At 46.8% G+C, this 19,296-nt stretch overlaps 4 protein-coding genes across 4 annotated transcripts; 2 read left to right on the top strand and 2 right to left on the bottom strand.

Annotated features, from left to right (window-relative positions):
- Window positions 1-510: 510 nt before the first annotated feature.
- LOC129119240 (histone H2B 5) lies at window positions 511-1,125 on the bottom strand. Its single transcript, XM_054631139.2, has one exon. It carries the CDS (start codon window positions 1,090-1,092, stop codon window positions 712-714), a length of 381 nt encoding a protein of 126 aa, XP_054487114.1. The 5' UTR covers window positions 1,093-1,125; the 3' UTR covers window positions 511-711.
- Window positions 1,126-1,405: 280 nt separating this feature from the next.
- Window positions 1,406-1,843, top strand: LOC129119233 (histone H2A-IV). The gene has a single exon (XM_054631131.2). The coding sequence runs from the start codon at window positions 1,427-1,429 to the stop codon at window positions 1,814-1,816; it is 390 nt and encodes a 129-aa protein (XP_054487106.1). The 5' UTR covers window positions 1,406-1,426; the 3' UTR covers window positions 1,817-1,843.
- Window positions 1,844-2,243: 400 nt separating this feature from the next.
- LOC129119922 (histone H1.11L-like) lies at window positions 2,244-4,023 on the bottom strand. The gene is made up of 2 exons (XM_077178021.1): window positions 4,005-4,023; window positions 2,244-2,886 (listed from the first exon to the last, which is right to left on the bottom strand). Exons 1-2 carry the CDS (start codon window positions 4,021-4,023, stop codon window positions 2,273-2,275), a joined length of 633 nt encoding a protein of 210 aa, XP_077034136.1. The 3' UTR covers window positions 2,244-2,272.
- Window positions 4,024-13,837: 9,814 nt separating this feature from the next.
- APOLD1 (apolipoprotein L domain containing 1) lies at window positions 13,838-18,650 on the top strand. Its single transcript, XM_077178674.1, has 2 exons — window positions 13,838-14,044; window positions 16,216-18,650. The coding sequence occupies exon 2, from the start codon at window positions 16,221-16,223 to the stop codon at window positions 16,959-16,961; it is 741 nt and encodes a 246-aa protein (XP_077034789.1). The 5' UTR covers window positions 13,838-14,044; window positions 16,216-16,220; the 3' UTR covers window positions 16,962-18,650.
- Window positions 18,651-19,296: the final 646 nt, after the last annotated feature.

The following is a 19,296-nucleotide window of genomic DNA, read 5'->3' as shown; positions in this document are numbered from 1 at the left end:
GCGCGGGGACACGGCGGGGAGAGAGAGGGGGGCGCACGAAAGCCGGGAAAGAGCCGCACTGGGGAGCTTGTGCTCGGCGCTACCTGCGCCGGGACTGCGTAGGTCGGGGCGAGAACGCGTTCAGCTTTGCTTCCCCTCGTCACCCGTGACAATACACATTGCGGAGCAGGGGAGGGGGCATCCACCTCAGAGTCCGTTTTCTAAATCAAAACAACAAGGCACAAGAGCACCGGATGGTCTGAAAGCACCTCTGCAGTCAATGCTCCCGGTACACACCATGTTACGTTAACGTAGGTCAGCCGAGAAATTACCATGTACCAGCTGTCAGGAACATGCTTCCGCTGTTTTAATTGAGAGACCACCGACAGTATTTGTTCTTTTTTCTAACTCGCCTCCCCTACAGTGTACATACATCAAGACGGACTCCCAGGGCTTTTAATAAGAATTATGAACGTCTTTGGGTCCGTTGAATCAGACGTAGGACATACCCTAAGTTTACCACAAACTCTGTAAATCCTGCCGTCTTTATTAGATGCTTTTACACCGTAAATGCACATTCCCCCCACCCCACCGCCGCAAAAAACAAAAAAAAAAAAAACAAAACGGGATGGGTAGGAACTCGCCACAGGATCAGCTCTTTTACTGAGAAAGTGGGTGGCTCTTAAAAGAGCCTTTGGGTTTAAAATACCGACGAAAGAAGGCAGAAGGCGTCTACTTGGAGCTGGTGTACTTGGTGACAGCCTTGGTGCCCTCGGACACGGCGTGCTTGGCCAGCTCGCCGGGCAGCAGCAGGCGCACGGCCGTCTGGATCTCGCGCGAGGTGATGGTGGAGCGCTTGTTGTAGTGCGCCAGGCGCGAGGCCTCGCCCGCGATGCGCTCGAAGATGTCGTTGACGAAGGAGTTCATGATGCCCATGGCCTTGGACGAGATGCCCGTGTCGGGGTGCACCTGCTTCAGCACCTTGTAGACGTAGATGGAGTAGCTCTCCTTGCGGCTCTTACGCCGTTTCTTGTCACCTTTTTTCTGCGTCTTGGTGACGGCTTTCTTGGAGCCCTTCTTGGGCGCCGGGGCGGACTTGGCCGGCTCGGGCATGGTAGCGATTCCTCTCGGTACAGCAGCACCGACGATTTCTCGGACAGAGAACGACGCGCACCTCCGAGAGCGCCGCTTTTATAGAGCGGTTATGCAAATTAGGGATTCCCGTAGACTAAACTGTTATTGGCTGAGGCAAGTTTTTGCAGAGACAGCGCTCCGCCCTTCATCGCCATTGGTCAAATCTGGATCCGCGTTCCTATTGGCTGTTTTAGGCACATCCCTGTCTTAGCCAATTGGAAGTCGCGCCGTCCGCTAAAGAGGTATATAAGGCCGAGCTCCGAACTTGTAATTATCGCAGTCTGTCACCGAGTTCCTGTGTGTAGCTGCAGTCATGTCCGGGCGCGGGAAGCAGGGCGGCAAGGCGCGGGCCAAGGCCAAGTCGCGCTCGTCGCGGGCCGGGCTGCAGTTCCCCGTGGGCCGCGTGCACCGGCTGCTGCGCAAGGGCAACTACGCGGAGCGCGTGGGCGCCGGCGCGCCGGTGTACCTGGCGGCCGTGCTGGAGTACCTGACGGCCGAGATCCTGGAGCTGGCGGGCAACGCGGCCCGCGACAACAAGAAGACGCGCATCATCCCCCGCCACCTGCAGCTCGCCATCCGCAACGACGAGGAGCTCAACAAGCTGCTGGGCAAGGTGACGATCGCGCAGGGCGGCGTGCTGCCCAACATCCAGGCCGTGCTGCTGCCCAAGAAGACCGACAGCCACAAGGCGAAAGCCAAGTGAGCTGAAAGGCTGCGGATTTGAATTAAGAGAAACCCAAAGGCTCTTTTAAGAGCCACCCACAAATTCAGAGAAAGAGCTTGAATTTCATTGGGGTGGTATAAGCGCGCGGGAGTTTTGAATAATCCGTGCAGGGCGGGGGGGGCGGTTATCCAGTTATCTCTGATATTTTAACTACCGGTGCTGGACGCGGCTCCGCGCACACAGCACCAGCCGCGCTCTGGGGCGGGGCTGACACCAGTTCCAGGAAGCAGCTCAGCCCTTCCGCAGCCAATCCCTGTGCCTTATGGGCATTTTGAAAGCTACCAAGGCGCTCATACCCTCCCCTTACCAATTCAAGTGCCCCTCGAGCTGTTCCGCGCTCAGCACATTCACCAGAAGATTGCTGTTCCCCCACACCCCTCCCCAAAACGGCGGCAGCCACAGCATTCCAGCCCAACTGGAATGGCGCTGGTGGGTTTAAATACGAAGCAAGCGTATTTCCACGTGGGGCTTACTTCTTCTTGTGTGTTGCTTTTTTGCCTTGGCCTCTTTGGGCTTCACCGCTTTCGCCTTAGCCGGGCTCTTCTCTGCTGCCACCGCCTTCTTGGGCCTGACAGCCTTTGTCGCTTTGGGACTCTTGGCTGCTTTCTTGGCTGCAGGCTTAACTTTCTTGGGGCTGTTCTTTGCTGTCACCGCCTTCTTGGCGGCGCTGGCGGGCTTCTTAGCCGCCGGCTTCTTGGGCTTGATTACTGTATTTTTTTTTTTCTTAGGAGCTTTTTCCTTCACTTCCCCAGGTTTCTTGTTGGGGCGGAAGGAGCCGGAGGCGCCGGTGCCCTTGGTCTGCACCAGGGTGCCCTTGCTGACGAGGCTCTTGAGCCCCAGCTTGATGCGGCTGTTGTTCTTCTCCACATCGTAGCCGCCGGCGGCCAGCGCCTTCTTGAGCGCGGCGAGCGAGAGCCCCTTGCGCTCCTTGGAGGCGGACACGGCCTTGGTGATCAGCTCGGTGACGCTGGGCCCCGCGGGCTTGCGGGCTTTGGAGCCGCTCGCCGCCTTCTTCGGCTTCTTGGCGGCGGCCTTGGCGGCGGGGGACACTGCGGTGTAACCGGGAGCACCGGGCAGGGCCGGTCCCGGCCCCCCCGGTTATTGCAGCGCGGCGGGCGCTGGTTGGCCCCGCCCGGTGTCCGGCCGCCGCCCGGTGCTCCGCGCTCCGCCTAGTGCTTCCTCGGGTGAAATAGAATGGCTTTTTTCTATTTTTTCTGTCACGAAATCGTCCTTTTTCTACATCTGTGAGGCCGTGGGAGCGGCTGGTTTTGCCTGTTGATGTCTTGTCGCGAAAAGAGTTGGTTTTGAGTAGCTAGTGGACAAGAAATCCCGAGTCCAGGAAACGGATCTCGAGAACGCGAAAGTTTTGTTTTTCTTTGTAAATTAGAAATTTTTCTTTAAAGTTAACGAGAGTCAGAAAACTCAGTATTTATCTTCAGAGTGTCCTTTTTACCTTAGATAAGAAAGCAAACAGTTAGAGTCTCATTCTTCAAAATAAAAGGTTTTCAAAGAGAGTGAGGTAGCACAAAGCTGTGCTGCCGCTTCTCCTACTGAGGTTTATACCTCTGGCTATTGTGAAACACTCAGGTATAATTTTTTTCCTTTACTTCTAAAGTTTCCAGACGTTCCACACTTCTATGCATGAAGTATGAGACAGCATCTTTATCCCCCTCTTTGAAACACTTTCCTTTTTAATGTAGCAAAAGGCTCTGCAATATCAGTGGAATAATTTGGGACCTGAACACCAAAGATTAAAAAGTTTGTGTTAGACCACAGAGCTTCATGTAAGTCTTTGGTGCACAGAAACAGATCACGCTCTAAATGGAGCACACAGTGCTAAGTCTGTAAAATTTGTTCACGTGATTCATTAACATGTAAAAAGAAATGGACAGATCTTGAGTCTAAAAAAGATGTCAGAGATCCATTCTATTCATATTTTGATCTGAAGCTGGAAAGAAAAGCCACAGTTTTTGCTCACTGCCCTTTTTCTGTGTTACAGATCATGTCACAGCTGTTTCTGTGCATAAAAGCTTTGGCTGCAGCACAAAGTGAGGCAAAGCTCTTTATGCAGGTTGTGGTGGCTCCCCCATTAGCATGCATACATTCTTACCAGCTACAGCTTTGGGTATAGTTTTGTGTCTCTGTCAGGAGTTCCCAGTTCCTTTACCTTGAAATTTAATGGCCATCAATAGTTTAGCAGGGCCAGATTGCTGCATTTATTTATACCTCACATAAACAAAATGCACTTGAATGGTTTAGGTATGATGCTGACCAGTTATGACCAACTTCCCTTTTTCTTTTTGAGCAAGATGAAAAATCTGCAAGTGGAAAAATACCACCTCACTTCTCTATTTCATTCCACTAAAGAACAGTAAAATGAACCTCTTGAAGACTTTGGAAGACTCTCGATTTTCAATTAATTCACAATATCTGATTCAAAAAACCCTAAAATAGGCACTTTGACATTTTCTTACATAATTATGGTAAAAAGGACTTTCAGAAAATAAACACATTTTTTGCATTTGTGTTTTCTTTCTAACTCCTCCTTGCCATCGAGGTCCCCTAGGTGAGGAATTATGATGTTATGATGAGGCAGAGAGTGCAGTAAGATGGAAAATTCAGCAAATCTGGATCTGGGTTTTTAAACCATGTTGGAAGTGGGATGGCCTATAGAGTAAGGTTCACTGGAAATTTTACAAAGCCAAGAGAACTTGATGTATGACATTTACTCCATGTCATAGTAGGGGGCATAAATAATTGAATAGTGAAATTGTTGGCATCCCCTAAAGTTTCCTGCAATCGGGTGGAGGACTGTGTGTCTGCTCTGTCCCATCCAGGTCTGGTAGAATCCCTGATGTCCTTTAAAAACTAAATGTGTTACAGTGTCTAAGCAGGTTTGTGTACTCACCAACCCTGCAATCACCAATGCCAATACCTGTGTTGGGACAGAAGCCTTTCTACCTCCCCCATTCTCTGCAAATCTTATTTTACAAGAGTAATAATGCATCACAATAGCACACTTCCCTCCAGCCTGTAATGTAATATTCCCAAGACTGTTTTCCTTTACACACACAGCTGGCACACAGCTGTATGCCTAAATCCTGTATAGTGGTGCCAACCACAACACCAACCATCTCCAGAGGAAAAGCTTCTCAGTATGTGCCACTGCAACACTGCCACACATTGTGGTAGTCCTCATCTGACTCCACTTTTGTCTCCACCATTCTCTATCAAATGTTAAATTGAGCAACTTGAGGCTAAATTTTGTAATTATTTTAGGGGCTCCTACTTATTTGATTTTCCTCTTCTGTTTTTATTCCAATATTCCCTTTCCTTATTTGTACAAAGATTATATAATCTCATGACCATTTTATATACAAGCACTCAAGTCATTTTTATTAGGAGAAGGATGCAGAAGTACAAGAGAATAATCAAGCCCTACAAGGAGATAGGAATACAGCATCACATCATAGAGTAGTAAATACACAAAGACTGTGCCTCATGGCTCACCCTCCTCCCCCAAAACCTGCTGTTTCTTGTGTGATTAGCAGCACAAAAACCTGAAGCTGTGCACCAGAGATCATTACTCCAGTCGTGGTCAAACTTAATTAAGATAGGTGTAGCAGCACATATTGCCCTGCAATGCAGACATGAAGAATAACAGCTAGGAAGGATCCTTACTGGGAGAGAGTCTCCCTCCCTCTTGTGCATTTAGCATCACAATTACAGCCAGCCTTGCTACCTCACCCTAGAAGAGGTGAAATCAAGAACAGCAGGATCTCAGTGGCATTCCAGGCTGTCTGTCTCTGCATGCATTGTCTGTATGGACAGAGATCTCTGCTAGAGCAGCAAGAATCTGCCAGAAAATCCTACAGAACAATTTTTTTTTTTGTAGGTGCTATCAATGTGAGCCAGCTTGGACTGCAAGAGATCAGATCTGAAAGCCCCTTAGACCCCTTCCCAGACAGCATGGAAAGTATAGATTATTGTAACTAGTAACAAATGCCTATTAACTTGCAAAAATATATAGTAATCCAAACCAAACTTAGTGCCTGCTAGCCAACTAAAAAAATTGCAAAATCAGGGTAGCTTTCCAACTATTGCATGTTCTTATCAATCATTGCATGCCCCTTTTGTGATATTTGGCTCTGGGACACAAAGCCAAGCGGCCACCATAGATGACATTAAAATTCCTAGGAAAAGGACTTTACAAAGGTCCAGTGTTCAGCTGTTTGTACTCTGAGGATAATTCTTCTTCAACTCTTTCTCCTATTCCTCCCGTTCCTTATGACTTTTCCACACAAACACCTAACTGCACTGCATTTCACATTGCTGTGGCTTTCCCAAACATGTAAAGCCCATCTCTGTTTTGGAGATAGAAGAACTGAGAGTCATTCACAATTCTCAAAAATACAGTTGCTCAGATCCTCCCATTTTGGTCTGATTCACATTTTCTATCCTTCTCTGGCTGAGGCCCAGCTATAGATGTTAATTCTCAACATTTCCTGTCAGCAAAAAAAAAAAAGGTTCAGAGATGATAAATCTAATTTCATAAAGGAAAAAAAAAAAACCCAACAAAACAAAAAACCAAAACAAAACCAAAAAATCAAAACCTGTTCAAAATGCAATGAATTTGTCTGCTCATTTTAACTTTTAATTTGCCACAAACCTGAGCTCGCTGCCATGCACACACACAGGCAAGGCCAAGAAGTCAGCTGCAGGTGGGATCAGGATGAGGCCTGGAGAGGGGCTCTGGGCTCAGCCCCAGCTCCGTGCATTGCATGCTCCCTGGGGCAGTGGCACCATGGCCAGGCAGGGCTCTGGGGAACTTGAGACCGGCCCTATTTCTGTGTTGCTGGGATAGGGGCTGATGGCTTCAGCAGGGCTGGAATGGCCATGAACAGGGTTGGGGGAGCCCCAGGAAATGCTGGGCAGGGATGGCAGGGCTGGTGGTGCCCTGACAGTCCCCTCCTTGGGGCAGCAGGGACTGTAAAAGGCTCTCAAAGGTACTGGTTCAGCAGCTCTCTAGATCCAGACAACAGGGAGCACTTTTGGCTAAGTTGAATGGTGTTTGATTTCAGCCTAGTGTAGACAGAAGTAGATTTCAGTTATAACAAAACTCTACTGCCACTTGCACTTATTGACACTGGATGTACTCACCAGGTTTAGGTTCAGGATGGCCAGGAGCAACAGTTCCTGCACCTCAGTTTGGTAATTCCCAACTCTTCTGCCATCAAGCACATAAAAATGTGGGAAGGCTTGGCTCACCTTTTGTAGGGCCCAGAGCAGCCAGTTGCATCTGAAACAGCCTTTCACCTTTATTTCAGCACCCTCACAAGGAAACGTCTCAAGAGCAGCCAGCTTCAGTTTCCAAAATTTCCTTCTAAAATAATAGTATTTCCATCCCATGCAGCAGTCACAAAACCCAAAGGGGACAGCAGGGAGAGCAGCTTGTTCCACCTTTCAGCTGCTGTCTGGAGAAAATCCTGACCCACGGTTTTGGTTTGGGTGACAATGCGCACGTTCTCCCCACCAGCTCCTGGTGGGGACTTGCATCTTTTCCCATCCCACTCTGAACCACGACATTCACATCACTTAGGCACTTTTATTTCCTCTGAGGCAGCTGGTCTTAAACTGCTGGCTGACTGCAGCTCTTGGCTCCCCTTTGGTGCCCACCCTGGGCAGGTAGAGAACAACCACCTGCAACTCCACTTCCTGCAGAGAAGCCGGGAGGATGAGCTACCACCTCTTAAAAACAAGCTCATAATGGCTCAGAAGAGGTGGACAAGAACCCTAGAGGGAGAAGAGGTTGTCCCTCTCCTACCTCTGTGTTGCTGGAGGATCGAAGATGATGTTCCCAGCACTTCTCTAGAGGACACTGGGATGCAGAGCCAGCAAAAGAAAGGAGCAGTTTGGCACAGATGTCCAGCAGCTGAAATGCTGCCCTGAGCCAAGAGCAAAAATAGCTGCTGGTATCACTGCACCTGTGAAGACAGGGGAAATGCATGAATTTGGGCAAGCAGGCAAATTCAGAGAAGAGCTAGAGGAGGAGGAATGCTTCTGGTGGGCTGTTTCGCTGCCTTATTTTTCAGCATATGTAAGGTCTGTTATATAAAGTGCTTAGTTGTGGGATCCTGAATACATCCTTGTGTCTCTTGTTCCTTTTCCACTAACTCTTCTGGCAGTTTTGATGAACTGATGGACAGATTCTAAGACTTTTTTTTAAAATTACCAGCATGAAGCAATATTCTTTCCTTCTTGCTTACATCTATTCAAACGAGGACTTCTATGACAGCTGTCCAATCACTTCCATATTAATAATCTAAAAAAGAAGACATTTTGTTCCATAAGTCTTACAAGGGAAATATTCTTGTTGGCTTTACAGAAACCTTTTCTTTTCCAAGAAATATAAAGAGAAGAATGCAGTATAATATATCCTTAAACATGGGAAAGTCTCAACCATCAAAGGCCCAGAACAAGGGAATTTAAAATCATGACCTGATCAGTATTATAAAAGCTGTGCCAGGTCAGAAGGTAGCTTCAGGGAGCAAACATTCATCTGAAACTAAGGCCACCTCCATTCACCATTTGTTCTGCTCTGGTGGTAATGAGCAAACCATTGGCTTCCTCCCTGCCTCTGTTTCCCTACATATCAAGTGAGAACAGGAACCTCCAAAGTTCATTGAAAATGCTGCAGATCAGCAAGGAAATGAATTGTCTGTAGCTCCATGTTGATAATCAAAGCTTCCAAACTGATGTGATTTTTGAGTTTACATCAGGAAATGCGTCAGCCACCATATGCTTCCCCAAATATAAAAAGTGGTGAGAAGTAGGCGGCCTGATTATCAATGCCTACTTGCAATCCATCATGCTATGGAGGAAAAGATCCCTCCTGAGGAGCAGATTTTAGGGAAGGAGGCTGCTGCTTCCTAGGCTCCCTCATGACCACTGGCTGTGGGAAGACCTGCCTACAGAATGGCTGAAGAAGGAAGAGTTCCAGGTGCAATGATTGCTGTGTGCTGAAGCTAAAGGAAGATGATGCTCATCTTCAGATATCACTATAAAGAGGCACAAAGTACAGCAACATTTTTGCTTTTAGAGATCCAATACAGCTCCCTGACTGAACCAGGTTCAAGGCAGGGCTGACAGGAAGAGAACATATTCACCCTTTCTGCCCAGTTCCAGGTCTACAAGTCTGCAGAGCTGCTTCAAGTGTGAAAACATTTTTTTCTAGAGCTATACCAGCTCACTACAAAATGTCATCTGCTCTGAAAACAATCACTAGATGTCTGATGTGCTGCAAATATAAAATAATACGCAGCCTAGAGGGGAGCCCTAGGATACTACAAGAGATATTTGTCAAAATCTGATTTTGGTATCAAGAATGGAATTTGTCCTTAGAGTCCACAAACACTTTTCAAAGCAGGTTTGTCAAATACAGAGACTTGATTAATGATGGACATGAAGGCCATCCCAGCAGCCATATATCTCCTGCTGAATACTGAGTTAAGTATGGATGCAAGCAGTGGTACCTGTATGATAAACATTTGGGAGGTACAGAAGGCCACACTGCATGCTCATAGCCAGATGCCCATTCCTCTTTGGATCTAGAGAGATCCATCCCTCTTGTGCAAGTGTTCTGTGGTTCAGAAGTGTTCCCAAGTCTTGCTGGTGTCAGCAGGGTCGAAAGGTACCTGAAAAATCCATAAGGGAGATGCACCACTGCCACACACAGTCTTCCTTCCACAACAGCATCTCCTGCTCACTGCAGGACAGCAAGGGCTGGTTAAGGGACCCTCTCTGGTCCAGAGCAGCATCTGTGGGACAGGACATTTGAAACTGGAACATAAACCTAGCCAACCTGTGGGACATCGAATGAGGCAGGAAAGGGATAAAGGGATAAAGAATTGCTGTCTATAATTTGTCACATATTATAGAGTAGGTGCCTGGAAGAGATGGACTGGAGGAACTTTTGGGGATGACTCTTCCTTCTCCTGGCTCTAGAGGGAGCTTCGGCGTGTGAATAAACTGCGTGTGAACCTCTAAAGAGGGCTGAAATGAGGTGACATGCATCTCTAGCTGAAGTTCAAGGTAACAGTTTTTAACTTTTCCTGGACTTCCTTAGGCCTCTGTGTCTCCATCATGTTTCTATAGTGCCAGATGGGAAGGTTAGTCAATGTAACACAGCAGCTTTTGAGGCTCCTAGGCAATCTCAGCCAGAATTTGACAAAGCAGTCAAGATTTCAAAGCCACTGACTTCTTCAAAGTTTTACAAAAATAAATAAATTTTGTAGGTGAGAAGAATCCAGACTTCCTTCTTTCAAGAGAAATGTTGCCTTGTGAACTCAGCCATCAAGAAGTCCATTGGAAAAGAGACACAAGAAACCAGGTTACCTGGTTTCTACCTTATACCAACATAATAGGTTTCTTTGCAGCTCTGGAAATATGTTAACAATTTTCTATTTTCTGTAGTCCTGGAGAGGATGGGTAGCCACACTTGCTCTGGAGTGCTGCTGCCCCTGCTGGGAGGGTGAACAGAGGAAAGGCCCCCAGCAGTGCTGATGCTGCACTAAATTATAGCCCCAGCTGTGCCATGGCCAGTGCCAGGCTCAGGGGCAGGGTGAGGAGCTGCTCCTCTGTGCACCAGAGCCTTGTGCCACACAGCCTGCACTGGACATGGAACTAAAGCTGGAAAATGGACAATAAGCTGCTCTCTTTAAATGCATTGCAGGAATTCATTCTCCACGTCCAAATAAATACTCGATCTCTGCAAATGCTGCTGACAGTGTTTTGACAAGGCAATTTAGGATGGTGTTTTTGTTACATGAATGCTTGCTCTCAAAGCAGGCACAGTCAGTGTGCTTGGCTAATTTTCTGCTTAAATGGAACTAACAAGAGGTGTTCTCACCCCACAGGCTCCCCCCACCCTGCTCTGCTCTGTGCAGCTTTCCTCAAACCCAGCTGAGGACCCACACACACTGGTGACCAGAGCCCAGAGCAGCCTGTCACATTCTGGAATGCTTTCAAAAAATCAATTTGGATCTACTGGTAAGGTTAATAAAAGCTGACACAGCCCTTTTGTTCCAGTTTGCTTTCTTTGTTTTAGTTTTGGCCTATTCTAGTTTCTGCTGATTCTGAATTAATGTCTTGCTATGAAAAGTTAAGATTTGTCTTTGATACAATTGAAAAAGAAAATAAAAGAAAAAAAGACAGCTTGTAGCTCCAGGGTCCACTAGTTAAGGTTGAAAGTACCAAGCATGGCAGAAATCTGTTAGAAAGATGGTATATAAGTGTAAATTTACTCAAGTTTTCTCAGTTATTTGATCAAAACAATGTTAGTAAAGACAGTGTTTATTTGAAACTCCAGCTTCAAATTTTACACATTTGTGTTCAAATGTTACATCACAGTAGCTGCAAACAGCTTCAGATCAGACATATATCCCATCTGCTGGAGGGACTAGGAGTGAAAAACCAGTCCTTTCTGCCAAACTCCCCTGAAAGGAAGAGAGCTGAGGCAATAAAACATCCTTCCTTCCCTTTTCTGGTCACCTGCTCCCACAGAGTGCCCTCAGGCATTTCAAGAGGATGTGGCTGGATGGGAAAGGGTGGAGCAGAGGTACCATTTTTGGCCAGGGCCATTGTGAAACACCTGCTGTGCCCCTTCCACCACCAAGCCCAAGCACTTTGCAGGTTACCAGCAGAGAGGCAGCAGTGCCCAGCAGGCAGCGTGGCCAGGCCTCCCCAGCTTGCAGAACCACCCAGTGAAGGTCTGACCTACTCCACACATCTGGAGACCCCTGATAAGCTAAGATTCACTCCAAGCAGGCTCCTGGAACCTACTTAGTGACCAGCAGATGTACTTACATCTGGGCAAGTGCACTAATGGCACTAGAAGCCTTTCAGTCCTTGGCAGGTGCTGAGAGAAGACACTTTTCTCCCATCCAGCTCTCATTCCCAGCTGCTCACCTTTGCTGGAGCTGGTCTTTCTAATTATCAGTGGGAGAGAAGACCAGCAGTCTCACCAGAGGGATGTTTGTGAGTGTCAGCAGATAGCAAATAGCAAAATGCCGTGGTATGGCCACTTCCTAGGAAATAATGTTTCTTTTTATAATATATGTCTCTTCTCTAAAATCATATTGACATCTGTAGCTCCTCATGTGAAGTGTATCCTTTCTGAGTATGCACCTTATTATAGGGGTGGATTATGGGGAAACACTCTCTTTAAATGGTGGAGGAGCCCAGGGATGATTCCTGTGAGAAACCATCCTTGGCCAAGACCAGCATCTGATCTTGGTGAAGTGCAGATCTGTCAGTGGGCATGAAAGTCTGGGAGGGAATAGTCTAAGAAAAATGAGTTGTTTCTCCTGCACCTTCATCAGGTCCTTGCCCACAGAGAACAATGTTTTGCAGCTGAGTATAGTGAAAGAAGAGAACTGGGAAAGGAAGGAGACCATCCAAAACTTTTTCATCATCTTAGGCTCATTCTAGACCCCTTTTTTTCCTTTTCTTTGTTATTTCACTTTTACCAAAACTTGCTGTCCTAACAAGGACATATCTGCAGGCACAAATTCTAACACAGATGCAGTCACATGAAAAAAAAAAGTGCCCTATTCTATTTGGGAATGTGAGAAAAGAACTCTCCATCAACTGCAAACCCTTGCCAAGGCAGATGGGCTTCAATTCAAGCACATGCTTGCTAAAACAAAGGGAAGGGCTGCAGCACAGTTTCCTTCAGTGTCAAAGCTCACCTTCCTGTTAACGTGCAGTACGTACAGACTGTAACAGACCAGAACTGCACATTCAGGCATCTTTAAAATGGTGTTTTCTCTTTTCATGTCTGTGACAGGTTGAAATAACTCTTCCATGCTATTTATTTTTTCATTCATGTTTCCTCTCCTGCAGGTCCACCCTACATTTGACATACTATTTCACACCCATTTTAACATAATTGAAAACTAAGTTGCTGTTGAAATGAATAGTCCTAGCCTTCTCCTCTCCCTGCCTGCTGCTTCTCAGTCTCAGCCCTTTTTAAGGTTAGCTCCAGTGATTGTGTGGCTACACATCCCACAAATTCAACAGGAAAGCCTCATCATTCAGTGGCAGCTAGATAGCTTTCAGATTAGATAGGTCAGGGGCAAAATCAGAGCTTCCCTGTCAACAAATAGTTATGAAGAGCAAGAATCCACCAAACAAGAAAGCAGATGCCCCATCTTCAAGGACAGCTGCTCAAAAGAAATGTCCCCAGGACCACAGGCCCTGTGTCAATTAAGACACACATCACTTTGGATTACCACTGGGTGCTGTCAAAAAAGTTATTTTTCCTGACCCCATCAAAAGAATCTTTGATTGAAACTGGCCCTGGTTCAGCATGGAAGGCAGTGCCAGGAGTGGCACTTAGGCTGTTCCTCCCCAGCACCTTCATCACTTCTTCCCTCTGGCCACATCTGTCTGGCACAACTGCCAGGTAACAGCAGGCAGCAGAACAGGGGCTCCAAATGATCCTTTCTTTCTCATTACTGATTGCTGGGCAGGGACTTCAGGAAAACAGGAGGGCTGCTTCTCAACCATTGTGGTGCCTATGGTTAATAAACTGAGTAAAACCACAGGGTGATCACTCCTTTTGCAGCATGTTTTTATGTACTGGGACGGAGAAGAGATAGGAATTCAGGGCAATGATCTTGCTGTGGGGCTGCTTCCCTTTTATGGATTTTCCCAAAGAGCTGGGATTTTAAAAATACACTGGCCTTGAATGGAGTAGTTGGCTGGCTGATAGCTCCCCTGGCTCTAGATGTGTAGTGGAGGGAAACTTCAGTCATCAAACAATTGGCAGCTCCAGCACAGAGTAAAGTCAGTTGCTATTTCAGGGAAAGGAAAGGCAACTGTTCCCTGCAGGGAATGTCTGCACTAGCTCAGAGCCAGGAATAGGCTGCGATTTTTAAACTTTTTTTCCACCCTACACTTCAGGAAAAGTGAACACACAATGTTCATTCGCAGGGATCGTTTCCTGAGCATGGTGTGTGCTCACTGTCCCACAGGTCACTTTCCAGTGTGTCACATCCTTCTGCACAAGGGAGAACAGGAAATGGCAAACTCCCAGTATGAGGCAAAGCATTCCCATCGCAGCAATTGGTCTGCAGGAGCTATAAATTGGTCTCCTCCAGAAACAGATCAAAATTTGTCTTCTGGGAGGGTGGCTGGAAACTGAAGGTAAGTTTGGGCCAGTAATTTTTTTGGGTGTCTCTATTAGGAAAGTGTTTGCAGGCTTTGGACTAATGTATACCTTTAGTGCTGGGGAGATTTTTCTCTAAGAGCAGGAGGTTTTTTTTTCCTTTCTGCTGGCATTAATCAATGTCAAAAGATTTGCATCTCTACATGGCCTATGCTGTATTTGGAATGATTGTTCTAATAATTCAGTGTCATAGTAGCTGTTATTACCTGAGACAGTTCTCAGCAACTAAATCTTCGGAACAAATTGTTAAAGAGGCTACAGGAATTGACATATTTAATGATCATCATATTGATCTGTTGTTAAGTTATTGGTGATATGCTTATTGTTCATTTCAATGCTGGTATCCATTTAGATTAGTGTTAGTCCTTGTGTTTCCAGCTTTATTTCTAATTATAGTGTAAAAATAATAGGATACAGCTTCCAGTTGAGAGAAGCACAATGTACTAAGTGATTCAAATGACCCAATGACACCAAGAGAGACTGGGAGCATTTTCTAAAGAGTATGGGGGGGCATCTTAAAGGATCTGTGTGAGATGGATTAGGACAAGCCAGCAGAAGGAGGAAAGATTGCAGTGAGAATTATTTAGGAATACTCTTCCGGATGGAGAGACTATGGTACAAAGTTTTCTCCTTCTGAAACATGAGGATTCTGCAGAATGAAGCCCCAAGGATCCTAGCTATATAGTGTGACTTTATGACGGACCAGGCACCTTCAGTTCCCACAGTACAGAAGATTTAGAAGTAAAAAGGTTCCTGCAGCAATGAATAGTTTTGCTCATTTGGGTTAGTGACAGGGTTTTTCTGCTACAGAGATGCCTTTTGGCTGTGAGGGCATTATGGGCTCCAAAAAGCTTCTCAGCTCCATGGTTGGACCTTGCTAGGTGCAGAGGCAGCACAGCTGTGTGCACAATGCAGTGTGGTGAAGCACAGAAACTCTGCTTCCACCAGACAATCAGCTGTACCACTCCTGTTGGCTCTGTTGCTTCAGGTTCCCTCTAAGCAGGATTGAAACTGCTGGCTTCCTTTGTAGAGCATTTTGCAGCCCTAGAGCAACCTGAAAATGTTTATTGGAACATTTCTTTCTGCACTTGTGGCAATGAACAGAGACAGCAAACAGAGATTGTCTAGCAAAGAAAAACTGTAGATTCATCTCCTAGAAGTGAAGCCTCTCCTGCTATCTTGCCAGGGGAGATTTTCCAGACCCAGCAGTTTTCAAGCTTTTTTTATTCACTCTGTATTTCCCCTTTTTTTATTCACTCTGTATTTCCCCTGTTTCCCCATCTGCCAGGGAGTGCACAGTAAAAATGGGCCTGCTTTTCTGATGTGCTCTTCATGACACTTATTAACAAGGTTCAGAGGCCTCCCTGCCGCTGTAACTGGGTATTTATGGCCACAGGTTGGACTAAGCACCACAGAACAATAGTTCCCATCTTTGTTCATACACTGACACCAGGTTACAATAGGAAAAAAAAAAAAAACAAATATGCTGCAGGGAGCCTTGAGTTGCTGAAGCTTAAAGAAGGATATTCACAATAACCATCCAAGGCATTAATAAATTCCTCACCTCCTATATGGAAAATCCAGACATAGATTCCACTCAGCAGCTTCTCTCTGTCCTCCTTTAATAGGAAATCACCCCTAAACAAAAACCTGGGATGGTGGTTTTCACCTCCTTGCAGTCTGACCTTTCTTGTGAAAGATGTCCTTCTCTATTGCAGATCCTCTGAATCCCATCAGAGGGGCAACAGATTAGTTCTAGCAGCATTACTCCTCTGGGCACTGAGTCACCTAATCTCAGGGGAATTTCTGTCCCCAAGGTTTCAAAAGACCTTTTGTGTCTTCACAGAGATAATGGTAACAGCACCTCTGACCCCAGTCCTTAGGATATTTCAGTGTTTGCAGGGATTAAGGAAAACATTTTAAAGTTTTGCTGTCTGAAAGTTACAATGGAATAGTAATTAAATGCATATGGGTATGTGTGTGTACGTGAGTGTGCACGTGTGCACAGATGGAAAACCTTTCTTGTAGCTGGGCTGAAGCAACAAAAATTTGGCTGGATGCCATCCCTGAAATGGTGGTCCAGGATGAGCATATCTCATGGGGCTTTTTTGACATAAATCCCACCCCAGACTTTTCTTTCCCTGGACAGAAGCCATGGAGAGGGACGGTGCTGCCTCCGTGCCGACAGCAGACCCCACGCAGCACTTCCACGCCGCCCTGCTGGAGCAGAGGCGGAGGCTGCGCGGCCAAATCGCGCACCTGCACCGGGCAGCTCGGAAACTCAGCCGGCTCCGCCGCAGCTCCCTGATCGCCAACGTCAGCGGGAGCACCCTGACGGCCGCCGGGGCCCTCACAGCCATCCTGGGGCTGTCCCTCAGCCCCGCCACGCTCGGAGCCTCTCTGCTGGCCTCGGCCGTGGGCCTGGGCCTGGCCACGGCCGGCGGGGCCGTCAGCATCACTTCCGACCTCTCCTTGGTGCTCTGCAATTCCCGGGAGGTGAGGAAGGTGCAGGAAATTGCGGTGACTTGTCGGAAACAGATGAGGGAAATACTGGGCTGCCTGGAGTTCCTCCGCCGGGGGCAGGGCCCGGGCGACCCTGCGCTGCGGCAGTCAGAGAAGAGGGCGTCCATGTCGCTCTACAACTCCGTCTGCTTCATGGTCCTCTGCGGCTCCCACAGCTTCCTCGTGCCAGAATACACAAAGGAGGCCACTAAAGTAAGCCAGGCTGTGCTGAAGGCCAAAATCCAGAAACTGGCTGACAACCTCGAGACCTGCACCAGGGCAATGGATGAAGTCTGCGATCTTCTGGAGTCCAGAACAGAGCTTTCCCCACGCACGAGGAGATTCAGCTTGGGTGCTAAAACCACTGTCGAGATCCTGAGACCCTCCAGCTGAAGCAGTGTTTGGCTCATATAAAAACTGAGTTTGGAGGAATTACATTATTTTCTGTGACCATTTTCACTGCTACCTGTTGTTTTACAGTTCACAGTGCTGGTGCTGTGAGGTGGACATTCTGCAAACCCCTTTTTCCCCAGCCATCTCCACTGCTCTGCTTCCCCAAGGCAGCAAAAAGAAGTAGGTCAGGAGGCAGATGAAATACCTGATGCTGACTGAACCTGGTTTGTAAACAACTTATGAATCTGTGTGTGGTACAAGGGCTGGAGTACCCTAAAAAAGCCAGCAGCTGCCGATTTCCAGTAGAGTACAATCCCATTACCAAGGTACATCTGGAAAGGCTGTAGAAAGAAGCAGCTCCAGATATGACATACTGTATGGATAGTTCACCATCCCAGGGCGAAATAGCAGGGCCAGAATATATCTGTTTTGGAGAAACCTCTCCAGACTGAGAACTGTGATGTTTGTATTCTATTTATTTGCATAGAATGATTTTAAGCTTATGGTATTGTATTTAAGAGTGTGTGTATATATATATATTTTTTTTTTAAAGGAGGCCTCTGTTCCAAAGGAAAGCTGTTGTTTTTTAGAGTAAAAGCAAGTCTGTAGCATGTGAGAGCAAGTTACCTGTTATTTTGCTGTGAGGGAGGGCAAGTCCCTGAAGGAAAAGGAAAGCATGACCTGAATGCTGATAGTAATAAAATAGCTGAAACACAGTTCAAACAGTGACAATAGATTTTAGGAGCCAAAACAGAGAGAAGAGTGGCCCTAGGACCAGAGTCTGCCTCAGGGCATTGGTGGAAGGACACAGTTATATCTCCTGCAGCAGGAAGGGAAGGTTAGTAAGACAGAGTAGAACAAAAACAGTAGGTTGGTGCTACGTGATGGGAGCACACCTGAGAGGTGGAAGTGCCACTCTCCATGCAGTCGAGCAGCCTGTGAGACCCACAGTGGATCATCTGTGATGGGGGAGGCAGCCCTCATGGAGAGCTACATGTGCTCCTAGCAATGCTTCCCACGGAAGGCTTCATATCAGTGAAATACATGCAGGTACTAATATACAGGAGGGGTAGAGAGGAGTAGGATGATTCAGTGGCAGAGCCCCTGCGAAGCAGGAGCAGGGGCTGGGACCCTGTTTCAAGTGACTGTTCTGCTAAATATGCCCTTTGTGATTTTGAGCCATCAGTACCTCAGTTCCCTGTCTCAAAACAGGGATAGTAGCACTTCCCTACCTCACTAGGATGTGTCTGGGATCACCCCACTGAGAAGTGCCCAAGTATGGTGATGATGGGGATCATGTCTGTACCTGAAAGAGTTACAAGGAAGAGACCCTGAAACTAGCTTGAGGCGACTCAAAGAGTTAATGCAGAGGTAACTCCCTCCACAAGCATGCCCCAGTGGATAAGGGAAACTTCCCTGCACAGACACAAATCCAAATGATCAGAAAAACCTACTCTGTAATTCTGTAACACTGACCAAATCCTTAGGGAGGGCAGCACTCCGGGTCACAAAACTTGAATCCCTGTCCTTCTTGTCTCTTTTTATGATATCAACATTTGTTTTAATATGTTGTAGGAAGAATAAAAGTTCTGGTTCCCCAGAGTGGGACTTAGATGCTTTTGATACCCATGCCTGTTTGCCAGAAATGAACAAGTACACTGCTGATTCGAATAAATGAACATGAAGCACTTTTGTGTCAGTGTCTCTCTGCTCCCCTGGAGGTGATGTGCTTGTACACGTTGTCCATCTCATCTCATTTTGCACCCCTTATGAAATAACTGACATTATATCTGCACTAAAATCCATCTGCTGGGGATGCTCTCACCCTGCCCCTGCTAAGGACTGTAACATGCAGTAGAGCTAGGAGCATATTTGTTTAAAGCCAAGTTTAAAAGCCCTGGAGTGACAATTTCTAAATCCAGTATAATCTGCAGTGTCCTGTGCTGAAAAGCACGAAAAAAGAATTACTACTTAGAAGCTGTATATTTATTTTATCATGCATGAATGCTCCCAACAGCAGTTTAGGACAGGAGAAAACTTTCATTCAAATACATCTGTTGACAATAGGGAATTACACAGACTGGAATTTCACCCAAACAGAATTGCTCCACCCTGCTCCCCACTAAAACAGCACCATATTATGTGGGCAGGAGTTCAGTAAAGAATCACAAGCAGTGACATCCTGTCACATCCCTGACTCCATTTCCTGAGGCATCCCAGTGACCCTTACAGGGGTCCATGTCTACGTGCTGGCCAGGCTTAACCTTTAGCACCAACGATAAGCAGCAAGCTGATGGTCAGGCTGCTGTAATTTTTGAAACATATGGTAACAAGG

Source organism: Agelaius phoeniceus, chromosome 5 (assembly GCF_051311805.1).
Source record: "Agelaius phoeniceus isolate bAgePho1 chromosome 5, bAgePho1.hap1, whole genome shotgun sequence".
In the NCBI taxonomy this organism is placed as follows: domain Eukaryota; kingdom Metazoa; phylum Chordata; class Aves; order Passeriformes; family Icteridae; genus Agelaius; species Agelaius phoeniceus.
Note: the sequence above shows the minus strand (reverse complement) of the source record. Positions and strands in the feature narration are given on the sequence as shown.